This window comes from Macrotis lagotis, chromosome 2 (genome assembly GCF_037893015.1).
Source record: "Macrotis lagotis isolate mMagLag1 chromosome 2, bilby.v1.9.chrom.fasta, whole genome shotgun sequence".
Lineage (NCBI taxonomy): Eukaryota > Metazoa > Chordata > Mammalia > Peramelemorphia > Peramelidae > Macrotis > Macrotis lagotis.
The window spans coordinates 119151337-119177743 of NC_133659.1; the positions used below are offsets into that span (position 1 = coordinate 119151337).

At 33.4% G+C, this 26407-nt stretch overlaps 1 protein-coding gene across 1 annotated transcript in view; it reads right to left on the reverse strand.

The window, feature by feature from the left end:
- Positions 1-26407, reverse strand: part of USH2A (usherin) — a 1130853-nt gene that overhangs the window by 702619 nt on the left and 401827 nt on the right. Inside the window, exons 21-24 of the mRNA XM_074222669.1 lie at positions 19165-19295; positions 3000-3126; positions 2309-2410; positions 836-1015 (exon numbers count right to left, since the gene is read on the reverse strand). Coding sequence (XP_074078770.1) covers positions 836-1015; positions 2309-2410; positions 3000-3126; positions 19165-19295 — 540 coding nt within the window. The remainder of the gene's footprint in view (positions 1-835; positions 1016-2308; positions 2411-2999; positions 3127-19164; positions 19296-26407) is intronic.

Here is a 26407-nt window from a genome sequence, read left to right on the forward strand (position 1 = left end):
CATAACTAGGATCATGCCCATTAATTCTCTATTCAACTTTTAAACATAGATCCATATTAAGAACTAGAAAGAAACTCAGTGTCATTAGTGAATAACTAATTAATATATTATGCTTTTGTATAATCTGTTGTGAAGACCATAAAATTACATAAACTCAGGACTTTACTGCCATAAAGATAGATGATTTGCGAAATTTCAGTGCAGGAGTGACTTCTATCCAGAGTAAGAAGTATTATTCCATCACTACAATCCCTTTTTTCTTTCTTGAAACTTCACTATCTCTTCCCAAATTTACCTATGGTTTTTGAGGATTGCCGCTGAGGCGGCATCATATGGAAGGAAAAGTAGATGGTTGACCAGCTCCATTATGTTATATTTTTGCCAAATACATAAAAAAAGTTCCTCTCTAATCTTTCCCACCCATTTGCTGGTTAGGTTCCTATACTAGTGCACATAAACCACTGTAATTCATAATATTTCTGAATTTATATTATTAATTGCATATTTTATCTACATTATATTTTGAATAGCGTCTCTGAAATAATCTAGGAATCTAATTACTATTCAAAGCATTGTTTTTATTGGGAAATGAAATTTGCAAGTAGATTTTCTAAAAGAAAAAACTTTGTCTATTTTGGGAGCTATCAGCTCTTTTGCCTTCAGTGGAACTCTTAGAATGTGAAAGAATATTTTTAAGTTTTATATTTTATAGCAGGAAACCAGGTTCTTTCATCATATAGAACATATCACTGAAACTAGAAAAGGGTAGAGTCAGAGGTATAAGTTTAGGAGTATACTTGTAAGGCATTTATTGTCATGTCCTTTAAGATATTACCTGTTCCAAGGAAGTGTACACCCTCTGTTAGTACAGTGGGGCAACCCTCCCAGCTGTTATATACATTTCTCTGTTCTTCAGCATTTTGCCATTCCAGAGGTTCCCAGACCTCAAAAGGATTGTGACTCTTCTTAAAAAACATATCCCTGAGGCATCCCACAAAACCTTTCTGGATTATTTCTGTAGGAGTTGACAAACAAACATATCGTTTTAAAAAATAAACAACTACTTGAAAACAACAAAATTCATAAGCAATGGGTTAGTTTAAGATATAATCAACACATTTCTTTTAAACTGCCTAATTCTGCTGTAGCTCTAAATAGCACAAATGAATGTATTGTACCTAACCATCAATTTACTTTAGAAATTTTAAATGTATTGACTTCCCATAAGCTATGATGAAATAAATCAACACTGAAAAGTTGCTAAAGTGATAGAATGATCCTACTATGGTCTACCAGAAGCACTCTAAAGATACATCCTCTTTTTATTAGATAAGGATAAAGTAGTTAATTATGAAATTGTCAGTACACTGAACATGATATTGGATGAAAAGTTTCTATAACCCTATTCCTTCAAAATTAAACAAGAACACTGCTCTCAATAGAGACGTTTCAAGTTTTTGAAGTCATTTAGAATAAAGTTTTGGAAGTAAATTCATTCAATCAACTGTAGATTTTTTGCTCTCTTCACTGATCATTAATACTTAATCAATCAAATGATTATATGATTTCTTTAGCAATTATTATATAATCTAACATTTAACTGGTTGTTTTAATTTCCCTGGTCAATAGAGAGTTGGAATTTATAAAAGACAATTGGTCTTAGAGTCAGGGAAACCTATGTTCAGGGCTTACCTTTAATATATTTCAGCTATATGGACAAAGATAGATCATTTAACTTCTCAGAGTCTCAGAGCCCTAAAGCTATAAAGTGAAGAGAGGGACAGCTAAGTGGCACAGTGAGTAAAGTAGAGGGCTTGTAGTAAGAACTCATCATTCTGAGTTCAAAATCTGAATTCAGACACTTAACCCTGTTTGTCTCATTTTTCTCAACTATAAAATGAACTGGAGAAGTAAATGGCAAACTATTCCAGTATCTTTACCAAATAAACCACAAAATTGAGATCACAAAGAGTTGGCTATGACAAACAAATAACAACAAAAAAGTTCAGAGAGTGTGATTCTGTATCAGTAGACAAAGTATTCTTTCCAGGAGTTTACCATACTGATTAAATTAAATATCCATAACACACTCTCTGTGAAAAAAACATTAGGACATACTTTTTCTCTTTTTCAATAATAATTCTTAGAAAATATTTTGTCAGTGATCTAAGAGGTCATTGATATATACAAGCATAGAATAGAGTTTTTAAAATTATGTAATATTTATATTTAGTCTTCAAAACTGGAAATAATTTGAATTTATTCTGTTCTGAATTTCTGAATCTACAAATAAATCTCCACTACTCACCAAGATCCTTCCTATGGAGAGTATAACCCCATGGCAGTCCTCCCACAAAGACTCCTGTGTTTTCACCAATAATAGTACTGCCACTGGTTGCAGAAGAAGAGCCTTTTATAAAAACAAGAAAATATGTATCACCTTGAATAATTACCAATCCTTGATTCTAATTATCAGATATTTATTAAATGGCTACTAAGGGAATAAATGCCAGCTACTACTCAGGGCTAAGGACTAAGAGGGAAATGAATATCCCCATCCTCAAGGTATTTACAATTTACTGGGTGATACAATAAGTACAAAAATAGTCAATTACAAAAATATGTTACAGGAAGTATTTTTTTAATCTAAGCAAGTTTTCTGAGTAGGGTTCATGACTCCATATTAGCATTATGGGATTTTAAGCCTAGTTTTGGAATAGCTAAAATGTTTAGTATGTTATTGATGTTTTGAACAAATGGGATAATGTATTCTTAAGTGTATGTTTCCAAATATATTATAAGAGAAAAGAGAAACAATCTAAAAGGGAGGATAGAAAAAAAGAATAACAGAAGTGAAAACTAAACTGATTCAACAATATATTAAATGAAAAAAAAGTTTTTTGTGAAGTACCTACCTATGAAATACAAAAAAATTCAAAAATTTAGATAACAAGAATAAAATTCGTACTTACAAATCTTAAAAAAAAAAGAGTACTCACCTATGAACTGGTCATCAACTATGATCTGCCCCAGAGCCTGATACCGAGTAGCTACCACCTGATGCCACTTTCCATCATTATACTGTTTTCCATTATCATTAGTTGTAGTAACTACAACTGCAGATCCCTATAAAAAAATTTAAGTTGGAGACCAAAATAAAGACCATAACAATATAAACTTCTTAAAAGAGAGCTTAGAATAAGAGTATGGATTTAGTCCAAATGGTACTAGGAATCAAGATTCTTTTGAGTTCAAATGGTACTAGGAATCAAGACATCTTCTCTAAGATGAAAAAAAAAAGAACAAACTCCTATTTCCAAGTATGAGAAGAAAATTCCTTTAAAATGGGATTTATCACAAGATTACCTGCATTATTACCCCAGTCAGAAACAATAAGCAAATAATTTTTCCCCTAAGGATTTTAGATTATTTTTCTTTTGGCAGTCAATGTGAAAAATTACTTATCCAAATCTAAAATAGCCAAAATGACTTAGTGCTCAAAACTGTTCTTTAAAAACTATTGCTGTTACTGTATACAGTATTCTCTTGGTTCTGTTAATTTCACTCTTCATTATTTCATGGAAATTTATTCATATTGTTCTTAAGATCATTGATCTCATAATTTCTTGTAGCATAGTAGTATTCCATCACAATTATAGAACACAACTTGTCTAGCTATCCCTCAGTGCCAAGATGCAATTCAATTTCAGCTCTGAATGAGAAAAATTTCAGCTGGATCATTTTCCTTCAACTTACTATAATTTAAATAAAATTCCCTACTTAATAATATTAACCAAAAGAAAAGAAAGGAAACCTGGTTTGAACTTAAGAATGTTGGATACTCTAAAAATTTGTAGCACCTTTACCATCATTACCCCCATGATAATTATAGTAAAAATTTGTCTTTTGAAAAGACAAGTCCCCATAATGAGGATTACAAAAAAAAGAAAAAGAAAAGTAGGAAAATAATCATGAGAAAGTTGGAAATATGTTCAACATGTTGGGACTTGTTTGAAAGTATTTTAGTCACTTTAGAAGATAAAACTAGTAAAATTAAATAAAAGCTGTTTCCACCATGGAGTTATCTTTGTTTACTTCATCTTCAGGAAGTAAAGTGTAATACAATCTCAACATATATGTGTGTATGTGTGTGTATATATATATACACACACATACACACACATATATATGTATATACATACATAGGAACATACTCTTTTTTTTTTTTTTAGATTTTTTTTTTGCAAGGCAAATGGGGTTAAGTGGCTTGCCCAAGGCCACACAGCTAGGTAATTATTAAGTGTCTGAGACCAGATTTGAACCCAGGTACTCCTGACTCCAGGGCCAGTGCTTTATCCACTACGCCACCTAGCCGCCCCTGGAACATACTCTTAATGAACTTGATTTTCCACTAAAAGATACAACATGTTCAGTAGAGAATTAGAAATATATCTGCACAATACATTAAAACTAGCAGAATATTTTTAACTAACTCAAGTGACCTTCTTATTATATTTTTGTTAGGTGAAGGAAAGAAAAAAATTTCAAAATGGTATGGTTTAAATTTTCATTAAATCAAAGACTTAAATGCTACATTATCCAAAAGTATTTGAAGTTTTGTTTCTTCAAAAATAAATTCACTATTATTAGCACACAAAAGGCCATACACATAAAGGATGAAATTCACTTTTTCCACATTTTCTTTAATTGGCGCCTGTCAGTCCTTATATTATACCTGAAAATATTATATGGCATATAATATTTAATATTACAGAAAAGATTCTGATTTCCCCTGAGTATAAGCAGGATTCTTCTCCCACTGACCATACACCAACTTTTAAAATTGGTTAGAACAGATGATCCATCAGAAAGTCCACTCTCTGTCTCTTGGGTGTCTTGGAGGTTGGTTGACTTTTCTTATATCGTTTTTTCTCCACATACGATCTTTTATTGTCTTCAATCCTATTTCAACGTTTTAATATTTTACAAACACACATTTCATTATCGTAGTTTAATAATTAAAACCAGAACTGGTGTCGTGCCCAATTAATGTGCCCTGGTAGCATGCCCATTAGTTTTTCCATTAGTGAATTCAACAATACTAATGGGATTACTAGCATGGGATGCTAATTGGGCGTGACATAAGAAACTGGCTTACTTCTTAGCATACCCTTGCTAATGATGAAATTAATGAGCATTTTATTAAATGCTGTCTCATCAAAGTGTACTTAGTTAGCGTTAAAATTGTTACAAACGATGCTGCATTCTAAAGATCAGGTGTCTGAGTAAGTGGTTCTTCATATTATGTTTGGCAACAATCTAAAATACTAATAGTTAGCTCTCTACACACACTAGAAGAAACATTTATCTGGGTGGGGGGACATCTTGCCATACCACACGATATATACTTGTCAAACTTGGCTTCTGTTTGGGGAAAATTTAGAAGGTTGGTTATAATTACTTATTTCAAACTTTTCTTCTTAATTGAGATTGTGGGAATAGTTCTGTGATAAATTCTGGCCCCACTTTATATAGTTCATGCTCTCCCATTAGAAAATCATTAAACCCTCCTTACTGTTTATATTTAGATATGTTTGAAGGCTCTCACTTTTATAGCCTCTTACTAAGTGAAACCCAAACTTGATTTGATTTTCTTGGCAAAGTCACTGTAACTGAAAGCTTTCAAATGGTAACCATGGACCATTACCTAGTCAATAAATATCATTGAATCAATGATTTACAGAATGGAAGTTACCACAAAGTTAATAAAAGAAAACAAAGCAAATTTTAACTGATTACTATGATCTCAAAATTAAAGAACAGAATAATAAAAAGACAGATGAAGATTTCCTCATTGTTTCTCTTAGCACTAGTTTCAAGTTTGAGGTTTACAAGATGCAGTTATATCAATTTAAAATTTTTGTTCACTAATTTGTTATTGTATTACATTTAACCAAAAACATTTCCTCCCCTAAAAAACATTCACAAACACTCCTATAATATTATTATAATACATTTGGGAAAAATTAAGCAAACAAAATCAATTGCATTATACTGGAAAATTTCAAAAATTAGAAATTCAAAGGAAGAGACCTGGAATCATAATCTTAGCACCAGAAGTGACTCAATAGACAGATCGTCATACTACTGAATAAGTGAATAACCATTTTACCTTATTACAAAGAGGAGAGAATGGTAAAGAAAATTCATTTTCCTGAATTTAAATGTGGTCTCAATGACTTACAAGCTGTATAAGGTGGGTGAACCTGGGTAAGTCATTTAACCTTGTTTACTTCAGTTGCCTGGTCTATAAAATAAACTGGAGAATAAAAGCAAACTATTCTAGTATCAGAGGGTCATGAAGAGTCAAACACAACTGAACAAAAACAATAACCAAATACCAGACAAGTGGTATCTGATTGATAGCTCTTAAGATAGGGTACCCTTAATATAATTTTTCAGAAGAAAAATTGGTCATTTAAAAAAAAATTGCTGAGGCTTCTCTCAGGCTCCTTATGTAACAATGTTGCACTTTAATTTCATCTTATCCTACTTCTCTCCATTATCTGAACTTGTTACTTTAAAGTCTAAGTTGGTCATTGACTTTCCTATTTATCCTTTTTTCTCTTCAAACAACTTATCTTTTGCTTAAATTTCAGAATTGTTTTTCTTTATGTCTCCTGAATTTCCTTTTTTAGAGTTTCTAACTCCAAACCTTGATTGCTTCTTTGAGATTTTCCTCTATGTTACCTCATCTATCATTTCTCTGAATGCTTTTAACTCTCCCTTCTCCAAGTCCAGGATGTCTTCCTCCCCACCCTATAAATTCTAAAATACACTAATCAGTTCCCTCCAAATTTTCCATCATTATCCTCAGCAACCAGTTTCTTCTCACCAGAAAGAAATTCTAAGAAAGAATTCTAAGTTTATTTCATTAGTTCTTCTACCTCTTGAAAGTTGAAATGACATGCCCTCTAGGGCAAGTTTTCCATCTGGTGACTAACAACGAAGACAATTATCCCATGATAATGTAAACCCTAACATATTCCTTTATCTGTACCTGTGATATCTAAAGGATGTCATTTTTTAAATTATTGATGACTTTGTTTTTAAATTATATTCATTTAGAAATACATGTCATCTTTCACTTTTCTAGTCAGCCGTTCCTTAAAACAAAGTTGTTGGTTTTTAATTAATGAAAACCAATCAAAACAATAATCAGTTCTGAATGCATATGCCACATCACACAAAGAAATGAAGTTCATTTTCTCATCTCTTTTCCCCACTAATCTTGGTTACTTCAATTACACAACATTATATTTTGTGCTATAATACTTGCAACATTCTGAAAATTGTATATATTGTTTTCCGACATCTACTTCATTACATATCAGTTTAAATGTCCTCCCCTACTTTTTCAAATTCTTCATAGTCATTATTTAACTGTAGAAATATTTCATTTCAATCATGTATCACAATTTATTTAGCTTCTATATCATTGATAAATGCACATTTTCTAGTTCTTTGCTACCAAAAGACTATTGTTAGTAATAGTTTGATATGGGGCCTTTCTTAACTCGACGATATTCATTTTTTAAGCATAACTCCAAATTTTCTTTCATACTGACTGGACCAATTCACAACTATGTTAATAACGTTTACCTGCATGGGCTAGGTTATCGTTATGTCATGGTGGGGGGGGGAAGGTGGTTTGATTAAACTATGAATTTTACAGGGAAAATACATTATATCTCATACTAAATTTAACTGTTTTAACTCTGTGAATAATATCCAGATTATTTTCTGCCAACACTTCTAAAAATAGGAATCAATAGATTAACAAGGAAATTCTAACAAATCTTAAAACAATTCTAATATTTTATAATCTATCTGAAGATATGGGAAAATGGACCCTACTATAGACATCACAAGCTCACCATGTCTCAGATAGAACTCACTATCTTCCCCCCCAATATTATCAACTCATCTGAAATTATCTAATGTTATTGAAGACACCATCAGTCTTGAATCACCCAGGTTCAAAATTCTCCGTGTCATCTTTGATTCCTCATATGTCCCTGACCCCCTATTCTCTATCTGTTGTCAAATAACCTCCCTTCTTTCACATTTTTGTAAATAGTTGCTTATCCAATTCATACAGCCCATATCCTAATATATACCTTTGTCAACTTCCAATTAATTTATAATAATCCCCTAATTATCTTGATTTCCTTAAGTTCTTCAATCCATCATATATTCATCTGCCAAAGAAATTTTTTTTAAAGAACACATATGACCATGTCACTCCCTAAACCCCCCTCTCCACCATCAATCAAAAAACTCCAGGGACATCCTATTATCCCCAGGATTAAAGATAAAATCCTCCATTAGACACTTAAAGTTGTTCAGAAACTTGACTCTTTCTAGTTTTCCAGTTTTCTTTCATTTTACTCTCCTTCACATATTCTCTCTCTTACTTTTAATTGTCTCTCCATTGGTCCTTTCACATGGCACTCCATCTCCTGCTTCTATGCATGCAAAATGAGCTAGAGAAAGAAATGGCAAATTACTCCATTATCTTTGCCAAGAAAACCCCAAATGGAGTCACGAAGAGTCAGACATGACTGAAAACCACAGAACATAAAATTCTTTTTAATGCAATGCAAGATAACATTAATTTTGTTAACCTCTACGTCATACTTCCTGCTCACGGTAAACCTAAAAAAACCACTAAAAACACTCCAAATTATTTTCAGAAGAACTCTAAGATAACCATGCTTTCTTCCTATTGAATACCATTTTATTAAATTCAGTCCAATTGTCTACCTTATCAGCATAGACCTTTTTGGACCATAACTGCCATTCAGTGTGAATTTAGTTTTAGCTGCAAATCTAATGAGTGTCCCATCTATACTTTTATCCAAACTCCTGAAAGAAATGTTAAAGAGCAAAAGAAGAAGCAGAAATCCCAAGGCTATTTTAATGAAGATCTCTAACACTGTTACTAGACAAAAAGTATTCTTTGAGGTCAAACATGCAAACATTTCTGACTAGCATGACCAACTGCCTTTTGGTCATCACAAAATGGGTTTTCTGAAGACATCTCAAATGGAATATGTCCACAAAAAGAACTAATTATATTTCCCCAAACCCTTTCTTTTTCTCAAACTTTCTTATTTTTTCAAAGAAACTACTATTCTTCCCCTTAACTCAGGCTTAAAATCTTGGTGCCTAGGCAATTTTTCACTTTTGTTAATACCATAGATTCAATCTGTTGCTAGATCCTATCATTTTCACCTTCAAAATAACTCCTTTTAATAATCTCTCCCCACTCATACAGCTACTACCTTTGTTTAAATTCTAATCACTTTTCATCTGTACTACTGCAATAGACAGTTAATTTACCTTCCAGTTTCAAGTCTCTCCCCATTACTATTCATCTCCCATTCAGCTCTTTAAAGAATTGGTATTTTTTTTTAAGGACAAGTCTGACCATATCAGACCTTTACTGAAAATGGACTTAATAAAATCCAGTAGTTTGCTATTATTTGTTGTTGTTATTGTTCAGTTGTTTTTTTTCAGTCATGCCCAACTCTTTATGACCCCATTTCTTGGCAAAGATACTGAATTGATTTGCCCTTCGCTAGCTCATTTTATAGATAATGGAACTAAACCAAACAGAATTAAGTGACTTGCCCAGGATCACAAAGCTAATGAGTACCTAAGGCCAGATTTGAACTCACGAAGATGAATTTTCCTGACTACAGGCCATGTGCTCTATCCACTGCATCACTGCCCCTCCCTATAACATAATCAATTATAAAGTACTGTGGTATTGAAAGATCTTTATAGTCTGACCACTTCTTACCATTCTAGTCATTTTAAAAATTATTCCATTGGACACTAATACATTGTTGGTGGAGCTGTGAACTCATTCAACCTTTCTGGGGAGCAATTTGGAATTATGTCCAAAGGGCAATAAAAATGTGCATACCATTTGATCCAGTAATACCACTCTTGGATCTATAGCCTGAAAAAAGGTAAAAGCATCACTTGTACAAAAATATTCCTAGCAATTCTGTTTGTGGTGGCAAAGAATTGGAAATTGAGTGAATGTCCATCAATTGGTGAATGGCTGAACTAATTGTGTGTATGTACATTATGGAACACTAATGTTCTATTAGAAACCAGGAGGGATGGTAATTCAGAGAAGCCTGGAAGGATTTGGATGAACTGATGCTGAGTGAGATGAGCAGAACCAGAAGAACATTGTACACCATAAGAGCAACATGGGGTTGATGATCAATCTTAATGGACTTGCTCATTCCATCAGTGCAACAATCAGGGACAATTTGGGAGTATCTGCAATGGAGAATACCATCTATATCCAGAGAAAGAATTGTGGAGTTTAAATGAAGAACAAAGACCTTTAATTTTTAAAAACACCATCATCTTAATATCTAGTTTTGCTGTCTTTTATTTTTTTCCCTTAAGTATATGCTTTCTCTCTCAACACATTCAATTTAGAACAATGTATAGCATGGAAACAATGTAAAGACTAATAGACTGCATTCTGTGAGGGTGGGAGGAAGGAAGCAAGATTAGGGAGAAAATTTTTAAATTCAAAAATAAACAAACAAATAAATAAAGTTCCCTTCCATAGAGTATACAGTCCAACAATACTCATTTCTTTGCTTTTCCTAACATTCCATCTCCATATCACATCTCTATATCTTTTTACTCCCAGCCCCCCCCCCATTTTTTAGTTTTTACAACCAGTGAGGCTAAGTGACTTGACAAAGCTCACACAGTTAGGTAATTATTATTTGTCTGAGACCATATTTGAACTCAGGTCCTCCTGACTCCAGGGCTGGTGCTCTATCCATTGCACCACCTAGCTGCCCCCACAGCCCTTTCTTCTTCATAGTTTCCTGGGAATCCTTTCATTCTCACATGAATCAAATTTTAAATCTGCAAGAGATCTTTTTTTCAGCTTCCTCCCTCCCCCCCAGTTATTAATGCCTGAAATTATAATCCATCTACTCTATATTTGTCTTATTTATACTAAAAAGCTTACATGATGTCCCCTGATTAGAATATAACTTCCTCAAGGACAGGAACTGTTTCTGCCTTTCTTTGTATTCCTAGAACTTAGTACAATCCCTGTTACATACTAAGTGCTTAATTAATACTTGGTAGCATTCTGTATTATTATATAATCCTTATCTGCATTTTCTTCAAAAGAATGTCATGAGATGCTTTAGAACTCTTTGCTAAAATCCTGTAAACTATTTATATATAAAACACTTCTTCAAATTGCTTGTTTTACTAAACTAAATATTCAAGTGTTACTTTGTTTTTGAGAAAAGCAAATGGAATTAGTCTAGAATAATACATTCTTGATAAAATCACCCTGACTCTTTTTAATCAGTTTCCCTTATAATTATACTTTTTAAAAATTCCTCAGCAAATGGAAATAAGTCCACTGACATGCAGGAGGTAGGTAAGGAAGGCAGAAGGAAAGAAACAAGTATTTATTAAGAGCATACTATGCCAGGCAATGTGCTAAATGCTTTACAAATATTACCTCATTTGATCCTCATAAAATCCTCCATAGATAAAAGTTACTATGATCATTTTACAATTGTGGAAACAATGATTCCATGAGACATGAAGAAAAGTTTAAAATCATTAGACTATGGAAAAGAAGAAAATGTAAGGTATCTCATACCAAAAACCTGGAAAACAAGTCAAAGAGAAATAATTTAAAAGTCATTGAACTACTTAAGTCATGACTCCCTTCTCCCATTAATGAAAAAGCCTGTGTATTATATTTTGAGAAGTCATGAAAGAAAACTGCCTAGACATATTTTAATAAGAGGTCAAAGTGAAAATAGAAAACTTCCAGGAATATCAAAGACAAAATCCAGAGCTTCCATGTCAAATAAAAAAAAATACTGCAAACAACCTGAAAGCAAGAATTCAAGTACCTAGGAGTCATAGCCAGGATCGCACAAGACTTCTCAATTTATAAGATGCAAATGTATCTTATATACACCTTATAATAGTCATAAAATGACTATTAAAAAAGAACTTAAATATTTGAAAGAATAGCCATGCCTTGATGAAGAAATAAAAACAATATAGTCATATAGGAAAAATCCTCTAAATCACTATTAATCAGAGAAATGCAAATTAAACCAACTCTGAGTTATCATCTTATGTCTATCAGATTGCTAAAGTAATAGAAAGGAAAGGCAATAAATGTTGAAGATGATGTATAAAAACTGGGACACTAATTCACTGTTGGTATAATTGTGAATTGTTCCAACCATTTTGGAGAGCCATCTGGAATTATGCTCAAAGAGTCATTAAACTGTGTGTACCCCTTGACTCAATAATACCACTATTAGGTATGTTTACCAAGGTGATTAGGGGAAAAAGAAAAAATTTATATGGTCTAAAATATTTATAGAAGCTTTCTCTATGGTAGCAAAGAACTGAAAATTGAGAGAATGGGGAATAAATCAAGTTGTGGTATGTGATTGTGATGGAATACTACTGTGCTAGAAGGAATAATGAGGTAAATGATTTTAGAAAAGCAAGGGAAAATTTCCATGAAATAATGAAGACTGAAAAGAGCAGAATTAAAAGAGTCTTTTACACAGAAATAGCAATATTATTCTGTGTTTTTTTCCCTTCATTCTCAGAGAGGATCATGATGTCAGGGAAATGATGTCATGAGAAACAATTGATTTTGAATGAGGGGGATGCTGTGCTATGTCATCAGCCTCACTTTCTCCTTGAGCAATCAGTGGCAAGATATGGATTGGGATAACTAACCAGGCAACTTAATTAAAAAAAATTTTAAGTAAATGGTGTGAAATATAAATTCATGGTTTTAGAGTGAATCTTTTTATATTGTACTGTGTATAGAGAAATTCTTTTTAGTCTTATACTAAAATTCAATAATTTTTTTAAAAAGGATAGTCATTGCTAATGGTTGGGACATGACAGAATAATAAAAATACTGATACAATTTACATATTTAGTACCATTTCAAACAAACAATCAAGGAGATACTTTATAGCACTAAACAAAACATAAAATTCATTTGTGAGAAGACAAATTCAGAAACTCAAGGGAAATAATGTCTAAAGTAGGAATGAAAGGGGAAATAGTATTCCCCATTCTCAAAATAGAACATAAACCAGTAAACATCAAAACTAATTGTTATTGGTTAGAAAACTAGAAAAGTAGATCAGTGTAGTTATATGATGAAGAATTTAAAGCAATTTAGCTTAATAGCAGTGATCAATAAACATCCCCAAAAAATTAGTTGAAGAACCCCCACTCCACTTCTGGACAACTGAGAGAGCAGTTAGGCAAAAATTACTTTAGGCAAATAGTGTATAGGATATGCCACAATAAGCTCAAAAGATCTGGTCTCAGACACTAAATAATTACCTAGCTGTGTGGCCTTGAGCAAGCCACTTAAGCCCCATTTGCCTTGCAACACCCCCCCCCAAAATAAGCTCAAAAGAGATATATAAGTACTTTTTTTAGGTTTTTTTGCAAGGCAAATGGGGTTAAGTGGCTTGCCCAAGGCCACACAGCTAGGTAATTATTAAGTGTTTGAGACTGGATTTGAACCCAGGTACTCCTGACTCCAGGGCCCGTGCTTTATTCACTCTGCCACCTAGCCGCCCCTATAAGTACTTTTAAAACCTAGCTTAGAGCTATAGGTAAGGGGTGTGAATCTTAATCCAAAAAACAAGATTAGATATAATTACAGAGGATAAAAACTTAATTTTAATTCCTTCAATTTAAAAAGAACTATTGCACAAAGCAAATAAGTACACTTAGGATAAAACTAAGACAATCTATAGGGGTTAATATATTTGGAGAAATGAAATATATGTATGTATATATTTGGGTGTGTTTGTGTATATGTACATATACACGTATGTGTGTGTGTGTGTGTGTGTGTGTATATCAAATTCTATACTTTCCCAAACCACAGATACAAAAATATGCATTATTTTATAAACACAGTTTATATAGTCCTTTATTTCCCTCTAAAATGGTGTATTAATCTTGTCTTCTCAACAAGTCTATAAGATCCCTGAGGGCAAGGAATAGGTCAAATACTTATTTTTCATATTTTATAGGACTTAGCATTGAAAAACAAACAAAAGCTTGTTGAATTAAATATTATACACTTATAGACAATATTTATGTTTCAAAGTATATTATAAATCAGTAGATATTTATCTAAACTATTTAAACTAATCTATAATGTTATTTGTTTAAAATACAGAAAATAGCCAACTAATTGGAAATACAGTATATTAAACTTTAAGCATTTCCTTTTTAAGTCTTTTTTATTTTTCTTTAATTTATTTACACACTAAAATATTCCTGTTTAAGAGTAAACATAATACCCCTCCCCCACTAAAATATAAAATCTCATGAAAAATAAAAGAGAAAAAAATGTGTTTCAGTCTGTTTTCTGATACCATTAGCTTTGTCTTGGGTGGATAAAATTCTTTATCATAAGTACATCATAGAAGTTACTTCCATATTTTTCCACAGTTGCTGCTGATGATTGTAATTATCTCCATCCATTCCTCCCCACCACTTTCTCTTATATTTTCTCTCTCCTTTCACTCTGTCCCTCTTCAAAAATGTCCTGTGGGGTAGCCAAGTGGAGCAGTGGACAGAGCACTAGGTCTCAGACCAAGAGGCCCCCAAGTCCACATCCCATCCCAGAGACCCAGCAACCACCCAGCCCCATGGTCCTGGACAGACCACCCTCTCCCAGCAGGTAAAAGGTAAAAAAGAAAACGTGTTATATCTGACTATCCTCTCCTGTGATCTACCCTCTCTTCTATCACCCATATCCCCTCCTCTGTCCCCTTCTCTCCTTTTTCTTCTAGATGTCTATATACCCTATTGAGTGTATATGCTGTTCCATCTCTGAGTCATTTTGGATGAGAATGAAGGTTCCCTCATTCCCCCCTCACCTTCCCCCCCTTCCATACCATTGCAAAAGCTATATGAAATATCTTTTATGTGAAATAACTTATGTTAGTCTGCCTCTCCTTTTTCTTACTCCCAGTACATTTCCCTTTCACCCATTGACTCCATTTTTACAATATGTTATATCTTCAAATTCAGCTCTCTCCTGTACCTCATCTATAAAAGCTCCTTCTACCTGGTCTATTAAATGATAAGGTTCATTTGAGTATTATCAGTATCATCTTTCCATACAGGAATACATGCAGTTCATCATCATCATTAAGTCCCTCATAATTGACCCTTCTTGTCCACCCTCTCTCTAAGCTTCACCTGAGTCTAGTACTTGAAAGTCAAACTTTCTGTTCAGCTCTGGTTATTTCCACAGGAACATTTGGAATTCTGCTATTTCATTGAAAGTCCATCTTTCCCCAGAAGAGGATGTTCAGTTTTGCTGGGTATTGATTTTTCGGTTGCATTCCAAGCTCTTTTGCCTTCCAGAATATTATATTCCAAGTCCTACGAGCCCTTAAGGTAGTTACTGCTAAGTCCTGTGTGATCCTGACTGCAGCTCCATGATATTTGAATTGTGTCCTTCTGGCTGCTTGTAATATTTTCTCTTTGACTTGGGGAACTTGGCTATAATATTCCTGGGGGGGGGTGGTTTTTTTTGGATCTCTTTCTCAGGGAGATTGGTGGATTCTCTCATTTTCTATTTTACCCTCTGCTTCTAGGATATCAGGGCAAATTTCCTGTAGAAATGCTTTAAAAATGAGGTCAAGGCTCTTTTCTGATCATGACTTTCAGGTAGCCCAATAATTTTTAAATTATCTTTCAGGATCTGTTTTTCCAGATCAATTGTTTTTTCAATGAGATATTTCAAATTTTCTTCTAATTTTTCATTTTTTTGGTGTTGATGTATTGTGTCTTGATTTCTTGAAAAGTCATCAGCCTCCTTTACATTTGAAGGATTTGTTTTCCTCAGAGAACTTTCTTATCTCCCCACGGTTGTGAGGAGGGTTCCTGCTCTATGGGGGAGTCTAGACTGTAACCAGGGTCTGAATATGGTCAAAGCCCTAGAGTCCTGTTCCTGGGACAGAGGACAGACCTTGGCAGTCTCCCTCCACTCTCTTACCTTCAGTGGGCTGAGTATTCAGGGTGCAGCTGCTGACAGTTCCCTGCTGGGTGGCTCCACAGGACTACTTCTGTTTCCTGGGATCTAGGCTGTATTGAGTGCTGTGGCCAGGCTTAGGGCCTGGGCTTCACGTTTGCTCAGGCAGAGGTCTCCCTGCTGATCTTCCAAGTTGTGCTTGATGCTCCCTAGGGCGCAGGTCAGGATATTGCTTTTCCTGCTGGGAGTTGGTGTTCCCAGGAGGCTGAGGTTCCTTCATTCTGTGTGTTGCTGCCCCTCCAACCCCATGGAACAGAGTTTTCCCACTATTTTCTAGGTTACCAGGGTGGGGGGGTGGAGAATTGCCTCACTGGACCTTTCTATGGGTTCTGTCTCTTGAAAATTAAGTTATAGACATAATTTTGAGATTTTTTTGGACATATTTTGAAGAGATCACCTAAGAGAGGCTCTTCTCCTGATGCCATCATTCCTGGAAAGGATTTTAATCATTTCTAAAGGAATAAGACTATATTAAGAATTGGTGTGCTGGCAAATGTTTGCACTGAGTTTTCTAAGAAATGATATGCATGTATGATGTGTTTTTAAGTTTGACTGAACATTAACATTTTTCTCCATAACTAATCAATAAAACAATACTTTTAATCCTTTATTTGTAGCATTTGATAACTTCCAAGGCGCAAATACACATACTTAAAATTTAATAACTATGATTTGACTCCAGCACAGGGTAGTTTTTGGAATATTCTTTTATAAAAACAAAGCCATTCCCCAAACAGCATGGAGAATAACTATCTGAAGAATAATTCCAAAAATACCAATTAGAAACTATTAACAACTATAAGAAACAATGTTCTAAATCACTTTGCAATGATGAAAGCGCCAAGTCTAGAGTCAGGGAGACTGATCTAGCCACAGACACTTGCTAGTTGTGTGAGCCCATTCAAATCACTTAACCATTTTTGCCTCAGTTGCTTCATCTGTAAAATGAACTTAAGAAAGAAATAGCAAACCATTTCATATCTTCACCAAGAAAAACCTCAATAGGGTAACAAAGAGTCAGACATGCCTGAAAAATGACTGAACAGTCCAAGTCACTTAGTAATAATAAATTAATTCAAATCAAAATAATTCTGAAGTTTTCCTTCATTGGAAAATATGATAAAAGACTGGAATCAAAGATCATGTCAAAGATTTGTCAGTGAGCACACTAATCCAGATTTGTGAATTCTGCCAATAATTCTGGAAAGTAACTTAGAATTATGTTATGACCATATCATTTGACCCAGAGATTCCATTGCTAGGTTTATTTCCCAAAGAGTTCAAAGTCAAAAAGGACTCAGCATTCATCAGAATGTTTCTAGCACCACGTTTTTGTAGCAAAGATACAAAAATAAAGTAGATGCCTTATTGTCCTAGCTAGTGAGTGCTCTCAGCCTACTCCCATAGCAAATTCTAGCCATGCTATGTTTCATGATCTACTCTCTGGATATTTCCTCTTGAGTCAAGTTTCTCAACAACAACCAAAAGCAAAACAATTCACAATAACAAATGACTACACTGATTTAAACAATAAAAGCAATAATAATATTAATAAATAATTGAAACCAAATGTTGTAAAATTAAGAGCTTGGACCCCCCCCCCCAAAAAAAGAGATATAAGAAGGAACCTCTCCCTGTTTTATTGCAAGTAGAAGGGAAAAACTATAGGAATTAAATACTAGATATGTCAAACTTCTTCAACATTTTTGTTATTTTTTCATAACACTTCACTCTGCGACTCTCTCTAATTTATCCTGTATAATTCTTGTTCATATATATTTTCATGTATGTTGTCTTCTGTCATTTGAATATGAACTCCCTGTTGGCAAGGACTGCTTCTGCCTTTCTTTATATTCCCTGAATTTGTTGTTGTTGTTTTTCAGTCATTCAGTCATGTCCAGCACGTCATGTGGACCATACTGTTCATGGAATTTTCTTGGGAAAGATACTGACATGATTTGCCATTTCCTTATCCACTAGATTAAAACAAACAGATGTTAAATTCTGATTTGCTCAAAGTCTCTCAGCTAGTTAAAAGTCTAATGTCAGATATGAACTCAGATATTCCTGACTCCAGGCCTATACTGTATCCACTGAGTTACCTAGTTGTCTTCATCCTTACCATTTGAGATAGTATGTAATAAATGCCTATTGACTTATTTGGCTTCCTTCTTTTAAAAATAAAATTCTTTGTTATAAATACTATATCTATAATTAGTATTAGGACATATGATAATATAGAAACATCAGAAATCAAAATATATTTTAAAAAGAAAAATGTCATGATTTTGCACTGTATTTTATATTTCTCTTGTGTTAACAGATAAATATAAATCTAGCAAAATAAGATAGTTTTCATATAGTAAAAATCTTTGTGTTCCATTGTTATATAATTTAAAGTCAGAAGAAAGAACTCCTGCATAATGAGTGAATCTTCTGTGGCAAATTTGGGAGAGAACTCACAAAACAGTCACATAAAATGGAAGAGCATAGATGATGTGCAATCAGCATCACCATAGTGAATACTTATATTAATTAGATCTTCCATTAATGAAGTCTTTCATTGGCAAGGCTGAGGGAACCAAGTGATCATCAAGAGGGAATTTTTTAGTTTTTTCTTTCTCATCAATGCCATGCTATTGTTAGACTTACACTTATTCATCTATATTCTCTTGTTTTGTTTCCCTGATAAACCCTGCTACCTATTTTCTCTCTATTTCAAAGGGAAAAGAAGTATAAACCTCAAGGATTATTTTGAGCACTGAATATACAGCTTGAATCTCACAAGTTTTGAGTTGTAAACAACTGAATTAGTTGACCACAGGAATCTTAATCAAACTTCACTGAGCAATCACTGTGAATAATCATTATTAGGAATAAGGGTGTTGAGGGGATAAAGACCCAATCCTTGCCTTCAGGGAACTTACAAGGAAAACTGTTTAAATTAATTTTCTTAAGTCTTCATAGTCACTTACCTGAGGATCATAAAGAAAGTAAGGACGTCCTCTCTTCAGTTGAAGTGCAAAGTATTCCTCTTGATTGCCAGGAGATACAGCGAACACAATCAAGCCTTCAGGTTCCCTTGTTCGAAAGTTGACCTTGATACCTGTAGAGAAAAAAGCAATCAGATAATCAGTCCTAGCTTTACTGCTGACTCTTTCAGCTAAAGATGCATTTGCTTCCATTATTATTTATGATGAACTGAGTCCCGATAAGGAATCACATTCAGTATTGTACTGGAATATCCCCTTTACCATTTCACTTTGAACACATATTAGCTATGAATTAGAGCCTGCTATTGAAACTCAAGTCCTTCTTTGTCAGACTGTTCATCAATCAATACATAATGAGACACAGCCTACTCTTCAAATTTACAAACCAGAGGAAACACTTGAAAATGAAACAAACATGATGTCAATGCCAAAGTAGAATTAAAATGACAATATAAAAAACTTACTATCATGTCATAAAAAATGAAATGAATAAATTAGTGTTTGTTTAAAGAATAAAGACAAAGAACTCTTTTTTACAATGAAACCATGGTCTTCACTTCCTGGTCATCACTATCCTCTATGTTACCTCCCTCATTAAACTGTCAGCTCCTTGCAGACAGAGTCTATCTTTGCTTAGAATTCCCTGCCCTTAGCATTGACTTCATAGCATTGTGCTTGACATATCATACATACTTACTATATTTCCATTTTTTCCATTCAACAGCAAAAGTTGACAACCTTTTAAACACTTGCCAGAGAGATCCATTAAGGAAAACTTCCTCAAATGCCAGCACATGACAACCAGTTTCTATTCTCTCCTATTCATTATCCTAGAACAAAATTACTGTTAAATTTAACTTTTCTCAACAACAGGGTGATATGGTGACTAGGAAAGCTAATGTGATCTTTGGCAGCCTGAGGAGAGTTCCAGTACCCAAGATTAGAGAGGTATGTCTTACCTGTTCTCTAGCCAAGAAATATGCCATCTGAATAAAATGTTTCAATGTACAAGGCACTGTGCTAAGTTTTGGAAACATAACAATGAAAGATATCCCAGTCTCTGCTCACAAAGAATCTAAATTTTAATGGGAGGGAGGAGAAAATAAATATACAAATAAGGATCATAAAAGCCAGAGTCTGGTGAAGGCAAAGCAGAAATCCAAAGTGCTAGCAGAAAAATGAGATATCACATTTAGATAGGCGATCTAGGAAGACAATATGGAAAAGGACTTGTTCTAATTGACTCTTATATTCACATTCCAAAACTAGTTATCTATGGAAACTGTTAACCCATTTACCAAATATTGAGGAGTATGAATTTCATCAACTCAAATATTTTAATTGTCCTTACTTCATCCTTGGAGTGCCCAGTTCTCAATCCTATATTATCTGAATGTGAAGACATTCTTAAATAGGTATGCCAACTCCAACTCATATTGGCAAGCACACCCATTCACAGATCATAACAAAGAATTCACTGCTTGAACTCCAAACATAAAGTAACATACTCTTAAATGAAGCTCACTCACCTTATAAGGGTAAGTTTAGACATCATTTCTAGCACAAATCACAGCACCAGAGAAAAACTGGCTGTTTTTCTTATGAAAAGAAGAATCATTTCCTCATACAGAAGACAGACATTAGCACACACTCTCTGCTCAATTCATGGCTGCTATTTCTTCAATTATTCCTAAAGAGTGTCTCACAGGAAGGAAAGAATTTTAAGAAAGATACCAAGCAAGGATAGTCTAGGCATTGTGGGACAGTTTGAACAAATTAACGAGAGCAGCAGAGGGCATGATAGAATTGGTGAACAACTAATAGTTTGATTGGAAGGGAGAGCACACAAAGAGTAATATAGTACAATAAGCCTTCTCCCTTCTTTTTTCTGCCAAATTTCCTAGGGGTAGGGGAAGGGTATAGTCTATACTCAGTGCTTTTAATTTCCAACTCATTCACACTCTTCCCATCTGGCCAACCACTTTACTAAAACTATTTTCTCAAATATTACTTCTCCCTTCCATAATGACAATTCTGAAGATCTTTCCTTGGCACCTCAACCTCCTTTTCCTCTCTAGCTTATGATAAGAGATACTCATTCTAGACATGCTCTCCTCCCTTGGCTTCAAGATGCATAGTCTGGTTCTGCTCCTGTCCTATCTACTCTTTTTTTCTTTTCCTTTTCTGTTTCTTTTAAAAGTTCTTCTTAAATGTTAAAATTGGTATTTTCATAGGTTCTAGTCAAGGTCTGTAATTTCATCAATGTTCTGTTTCTTATCAAATTCATTTATTATCATGGCTTCAATCTCATCTATCAAGACCATGTCAATTCTGAAATGCCTTAAGAGCTTTGATGCCAAATTGCAAGCAGCAAGACACTTGCAAATGGTGGTCTCACTAACATTTCAAATTTAACAAGTCCAGAACCAAATTGATTATCTTTTCCAAAAAATCTGCTCCTCCTGACTGCAAAGTTGCTTATTATAGGGGGAAAAGATGGGACTAGATATTGCAGGGCCTGGATTTAAATCCCAATTCTGCCACTTAACTTGTGTGATTTGGGGAAAATGGCTAAACCTTCCTGGGTCTTAGTTTTCTCATTGTAAAATGTGTTGCTTAAAGTAGAAGATGTATAAGATCCCTTCTGAACCTTAATCTATGATACTGTATCTGCCCTTAGTATTGCTACCCACCTACAGTTTATCTCATTTAAAACATTGGTGGTATATTTAATTTTTTCCTCCTTCCTCTCATCTTCATAACCAATATGTTTTCACTATGTTTTCATGTCCTTTCATTTCTATGTCTTCAATTTATTGCATTATCTCTGACTCTGTTTCTAATGGCACTACCTTGACCCAGGCCTTTATTACTGATTACTTGGATTATTAGCTTTCCATCTATCAATGTTCCTTCCTAGTACACAGATCTAATTATATCAGTTTCTTTCCCTCTTAAAAAATCACAAATTCCCCAACACTTGAAAAAAATTAAAATAATATTGTTAAATTTTTATTTCTGCTTTTAAGCCAACTAATTTTAATCAATGTGCAAAATACTGTCATTCTTCATATATGTTCAAGTTCTAATTTTTATCAACTCCCTTCCCAAAACAATTAACTGCAGCAACAATTCCAATATGTACAGAAAATGAGAGAAAACTAAAGAAAACAGGAAAAGATATTGATAGAACATAAAATAACTTATTTTGGCATATTATGCTTTTGCCAATGTTTTTCAACTATCTAGCTTCTTAATTTTTTCTTTCCTTTGTACATAAGCAATAAATGAGCTTCTTATACATTGAACTTAAGAAAAAAAGATAAAGATGTATACCAATAGTGCAAATTTATGTTATTGACTGTTAATTAATTATCTCTGTAGATTAGTTAAGGAGTATCCTTTGAGCCACACACTTTTAATCATACAATCAATTCTCTGAATGCATTAAATCTACAACTGAACATGTTTAGATATGAAAACATCAATCTTATTAGTGTGCAGTAATATCCAATGGATGCAACATTTTTAATGTGAATGTGCAGTTTTTAACTTGATTAGAATACAGAATAAAAAAGAAAAGAAAATTCTCCAGATTTTGTAGGAATTTATCTGAAAATCAAAAGAATAATCTAAAAATTATTGTACAAAACGCACCTACCATTGGAAATGGTTGCAAAAAAATCATAATATGTTTAAACATTTCCATTAGGTGGAGGAAAAAATATCAAGGAATCTAATCTCTGGGAATGACTTTGAGAAATGACAAACCCTCCTGCTTCACTTCGGGTGTTTGCTAGAAAACTAACTTTTTAAAATTGTGAATATTGTGATTAAAAACATCTGGACTAGTAATATATCATTCTTCAATATTAGATTTAACAATTTAATCACCTATCTCAAGAAGAAAGTCTTGCTGATATGTAATTTAGAGTTCTCTTACTTGAATTTAAATCCTTATCCTCTAAGAGGATTTTTTTCCTGCAGATAAAAATCCATCAGTGAACCTTTGCACTCTCAAAAGAATGTTTTAAGGACCTAAAGACCTGTTAAGTTACACTTTAACATTTCTTTTCAAGGGACTGAAATAGGACTAAGACTAGTTCTTTTATTAGGAATTACTGATCTAGAAGGGGGAAAAAATCACTTAAGGGATTACATAAGAATAAGAGACAACTGAATTTAGTTCATATGTAGGAACGGGCTAGAGAGAGAAATGAGTTAAGCTCATTTTAAAAATTACCAGGGAATGTATATGATCTCTCAATATGATATACTAGTTCTTTTCCACAGTCCTCAAAAATATTAAACCACAGAAAAGTTATTATATACCAACAAGTAACAAAGTTAAAATCACAAATACACAAGGCGTTATACTGCATAAAATATAAACCACACAAAAAAATTGGAGAAATCAAATATAGAGAGCTCCAAAAAAATCCCAGCTGCACTAAATTCCAGCATTAAGGCACAGACAGTCCTCCCCAATTAGTTAAGAAGCAATATATTTTGCACAGTAAAGGGAAAGTCACTAAAAAAGGGAATGGGAGGAGGTTAAGACGCTAGAGATACAGGCAGGAGAAAAAGAACACCAAATACTTAGAACCACAGGATTTCAAAGAAAGAAGACTAGAATCTAACTGAGGTCAATTATCTTCTCTCCTATCCCTCAAAACTATTTAATCAGCACAGAGATCTCATAATAACCCAACTTCAAATCTCCCAGTAAAAGAATAATTAGGTCTTCAAGCTTCAGTGACTTATGTTGCAGGGGAAAGTGTAGGAAACCACAAACAAGTTCCTGTAAATACAAGAGAAAGATAGAAGATCAAATGTTCAAGGGATAAATTCCAAATTAATATCTAAATCACAAATAGACCAATAAGAAGAATCATAAACAAGGAATAAGTGAAAATTCAAAAAAGAAAACACAATATATTGAACAATTTTAAATAGTTTATTATCTTGATTTTTTCAGTGAACTAAAAATTAATGTTTCTCTCCCACTAGCTACATCTCCATACTAGAGGACTGAAACATATATTTTGATACTCCCTCAAATACCATAACTTCTCTAAATTCCCAGTTGCTCAACTTATATGTTTCTCTTGACCTACTCCTCCACTTTATCTCATCTCAGAGATAGCCAAATCATGCAAATTAAGACTAGTATGAGGTATCATCTCACACCTATCAGATTGACTAAGATGACAAAAAGGGAAAATGAACAATGTTGGAGAGGTTGCAGGAGGATGGGGACATTCATGCATTGCTGGTGGAATTGTGAACTGATCTAATCATTCTGGAAAACAATATGGATGCCCAAAGAGCACTTTGACCCAGCAATTCCAATTCTAGATCTCCCTCTTTAATAATTTGCCTAGTGATCTCAGCCCATGGACACTAATATTTATGTATGCACACACAAATATAATACATACACATAAGTGTAGAGTACATATATATCACACCTACTGGTAATTCTCAGATCTATTTATCCAGACCTAAACTCTCTCCTATCTTGCATTATACACACACACACACACACACACACACACACACACACACACACACACATATATATATATATATATATATATACACACATATATATGACATGTTGACCTAGATACCCTATTAGCATCCTAAACTCAACATTTCATTACCTTTTCTCCAAAACTATCTCTTCTTTCTAACTTCTCTGTGACTGCTAAAGGTATTATCATCTCCCCAATCACCCAGGATCACAACCTTTCTTTCTTATTCCCTTCCTCATATTATCTAATCTGTTTCCAAGTCTTGTCAATTGTTCCTTCATATCTCTTGTATAAAACCCTTTCTCTCCTCTGATTCTGCCATTGTTACAAGTCCTAATCATCTCCAATTATTTCAATGCTCTGCTGGTTGGCCTCCCTGTCTCACTTCTTCTCTTTCTCCAATCTATCTGCCATTCAATTACTAAAGTGATCCTTCTGAACCACAAGTCTGAACATATTACTATTACCCTATAAAAATTCTGGTGGATCTCTATGACCTCCATAACCAAATAAAAATTCCTCTTTTTAGCCTGTAACACCTTCATAAATTGGATACTTTTGCCCTTGTCAGTCTTCTTACACCTCATTCCTTTCATATGACTCTTTTCTTTGCTATTCCTCACACAAAATACTCTTATTTCCTGATAGCATTCTTTTGCAAAAGAATTTTCCCAATCCCTCTTTATTCTGGGACCTTCCTTCTTGGATAATCTCAAAGTTCTCCTTGTTTTTACATATTTGTTTGCATGCTGTTTCTCACTATACTGTAAACTCCTTTAGGGAAAGTTGGCTTTTGCATATCCATTTATCCCTAGTCTTTAGCTCAGTGACTGTCACATAGTTGACTTCAAATCAGGCTATTAATAATGATAATAATAATAATAACAATAATAATAATAATAATAATAATAGAACTGCAAATAAATAAATATCAGATCCTGCTGTACACACCATTAAATCGAAGCAAAACTGAGAACTTAAAAGAAATGATTACTTATCAATATTTAAAATATCTGATTTATCATGATATGATATAAAGATTTTAATCAATCTGCTTTCAGTAAATAAAATTGAATTAACCAAAAAGGAATTTCTCAAAAAAAGGTAGATATCTGGTCTAGATGGATTTAACATATAATTAATATCTATGCTATACAAACTATCCTCAAAAACAAGAAACATATTTAATGTTCTAATTATAGCTATAGTTCTAATCCCTAAACCAGTAAAGGATAAATCAAAGAAAGAAAACTACAGACCAATTATAGTAATGACTGTTGAATAAAAATTCCAGTAAAAATCATAGCAAAAGGTATAGAGCAATATATCTAAAAATATTTCTGATGGTCAAAACATTTATACCAGTGTTGCAGAGGTGATTCAATACTAGAGGAACATACAACATATTTAATTATATTAAAATTAAAAAACTTTAAGGCATCCAAAATAATTCAATAGTCAAGTCAAGTGAACAAAGATGTACTACATTTCAGTTATTTTTATAAAGAGCTGTAAATGCCCCCCCAAAAAGCAAAAATAGTGCCTTTACCTACATTTTTATTCCAAAAATCCCTCCAAACCAAAAAAAAAGCATAGATACAAAATAACTACTTGTACATTAATATAAAATAAGCCTAAAACCAAATCTGAAATTTATTTCAAAGGAGTAATGCTTGATGATTTCCAAA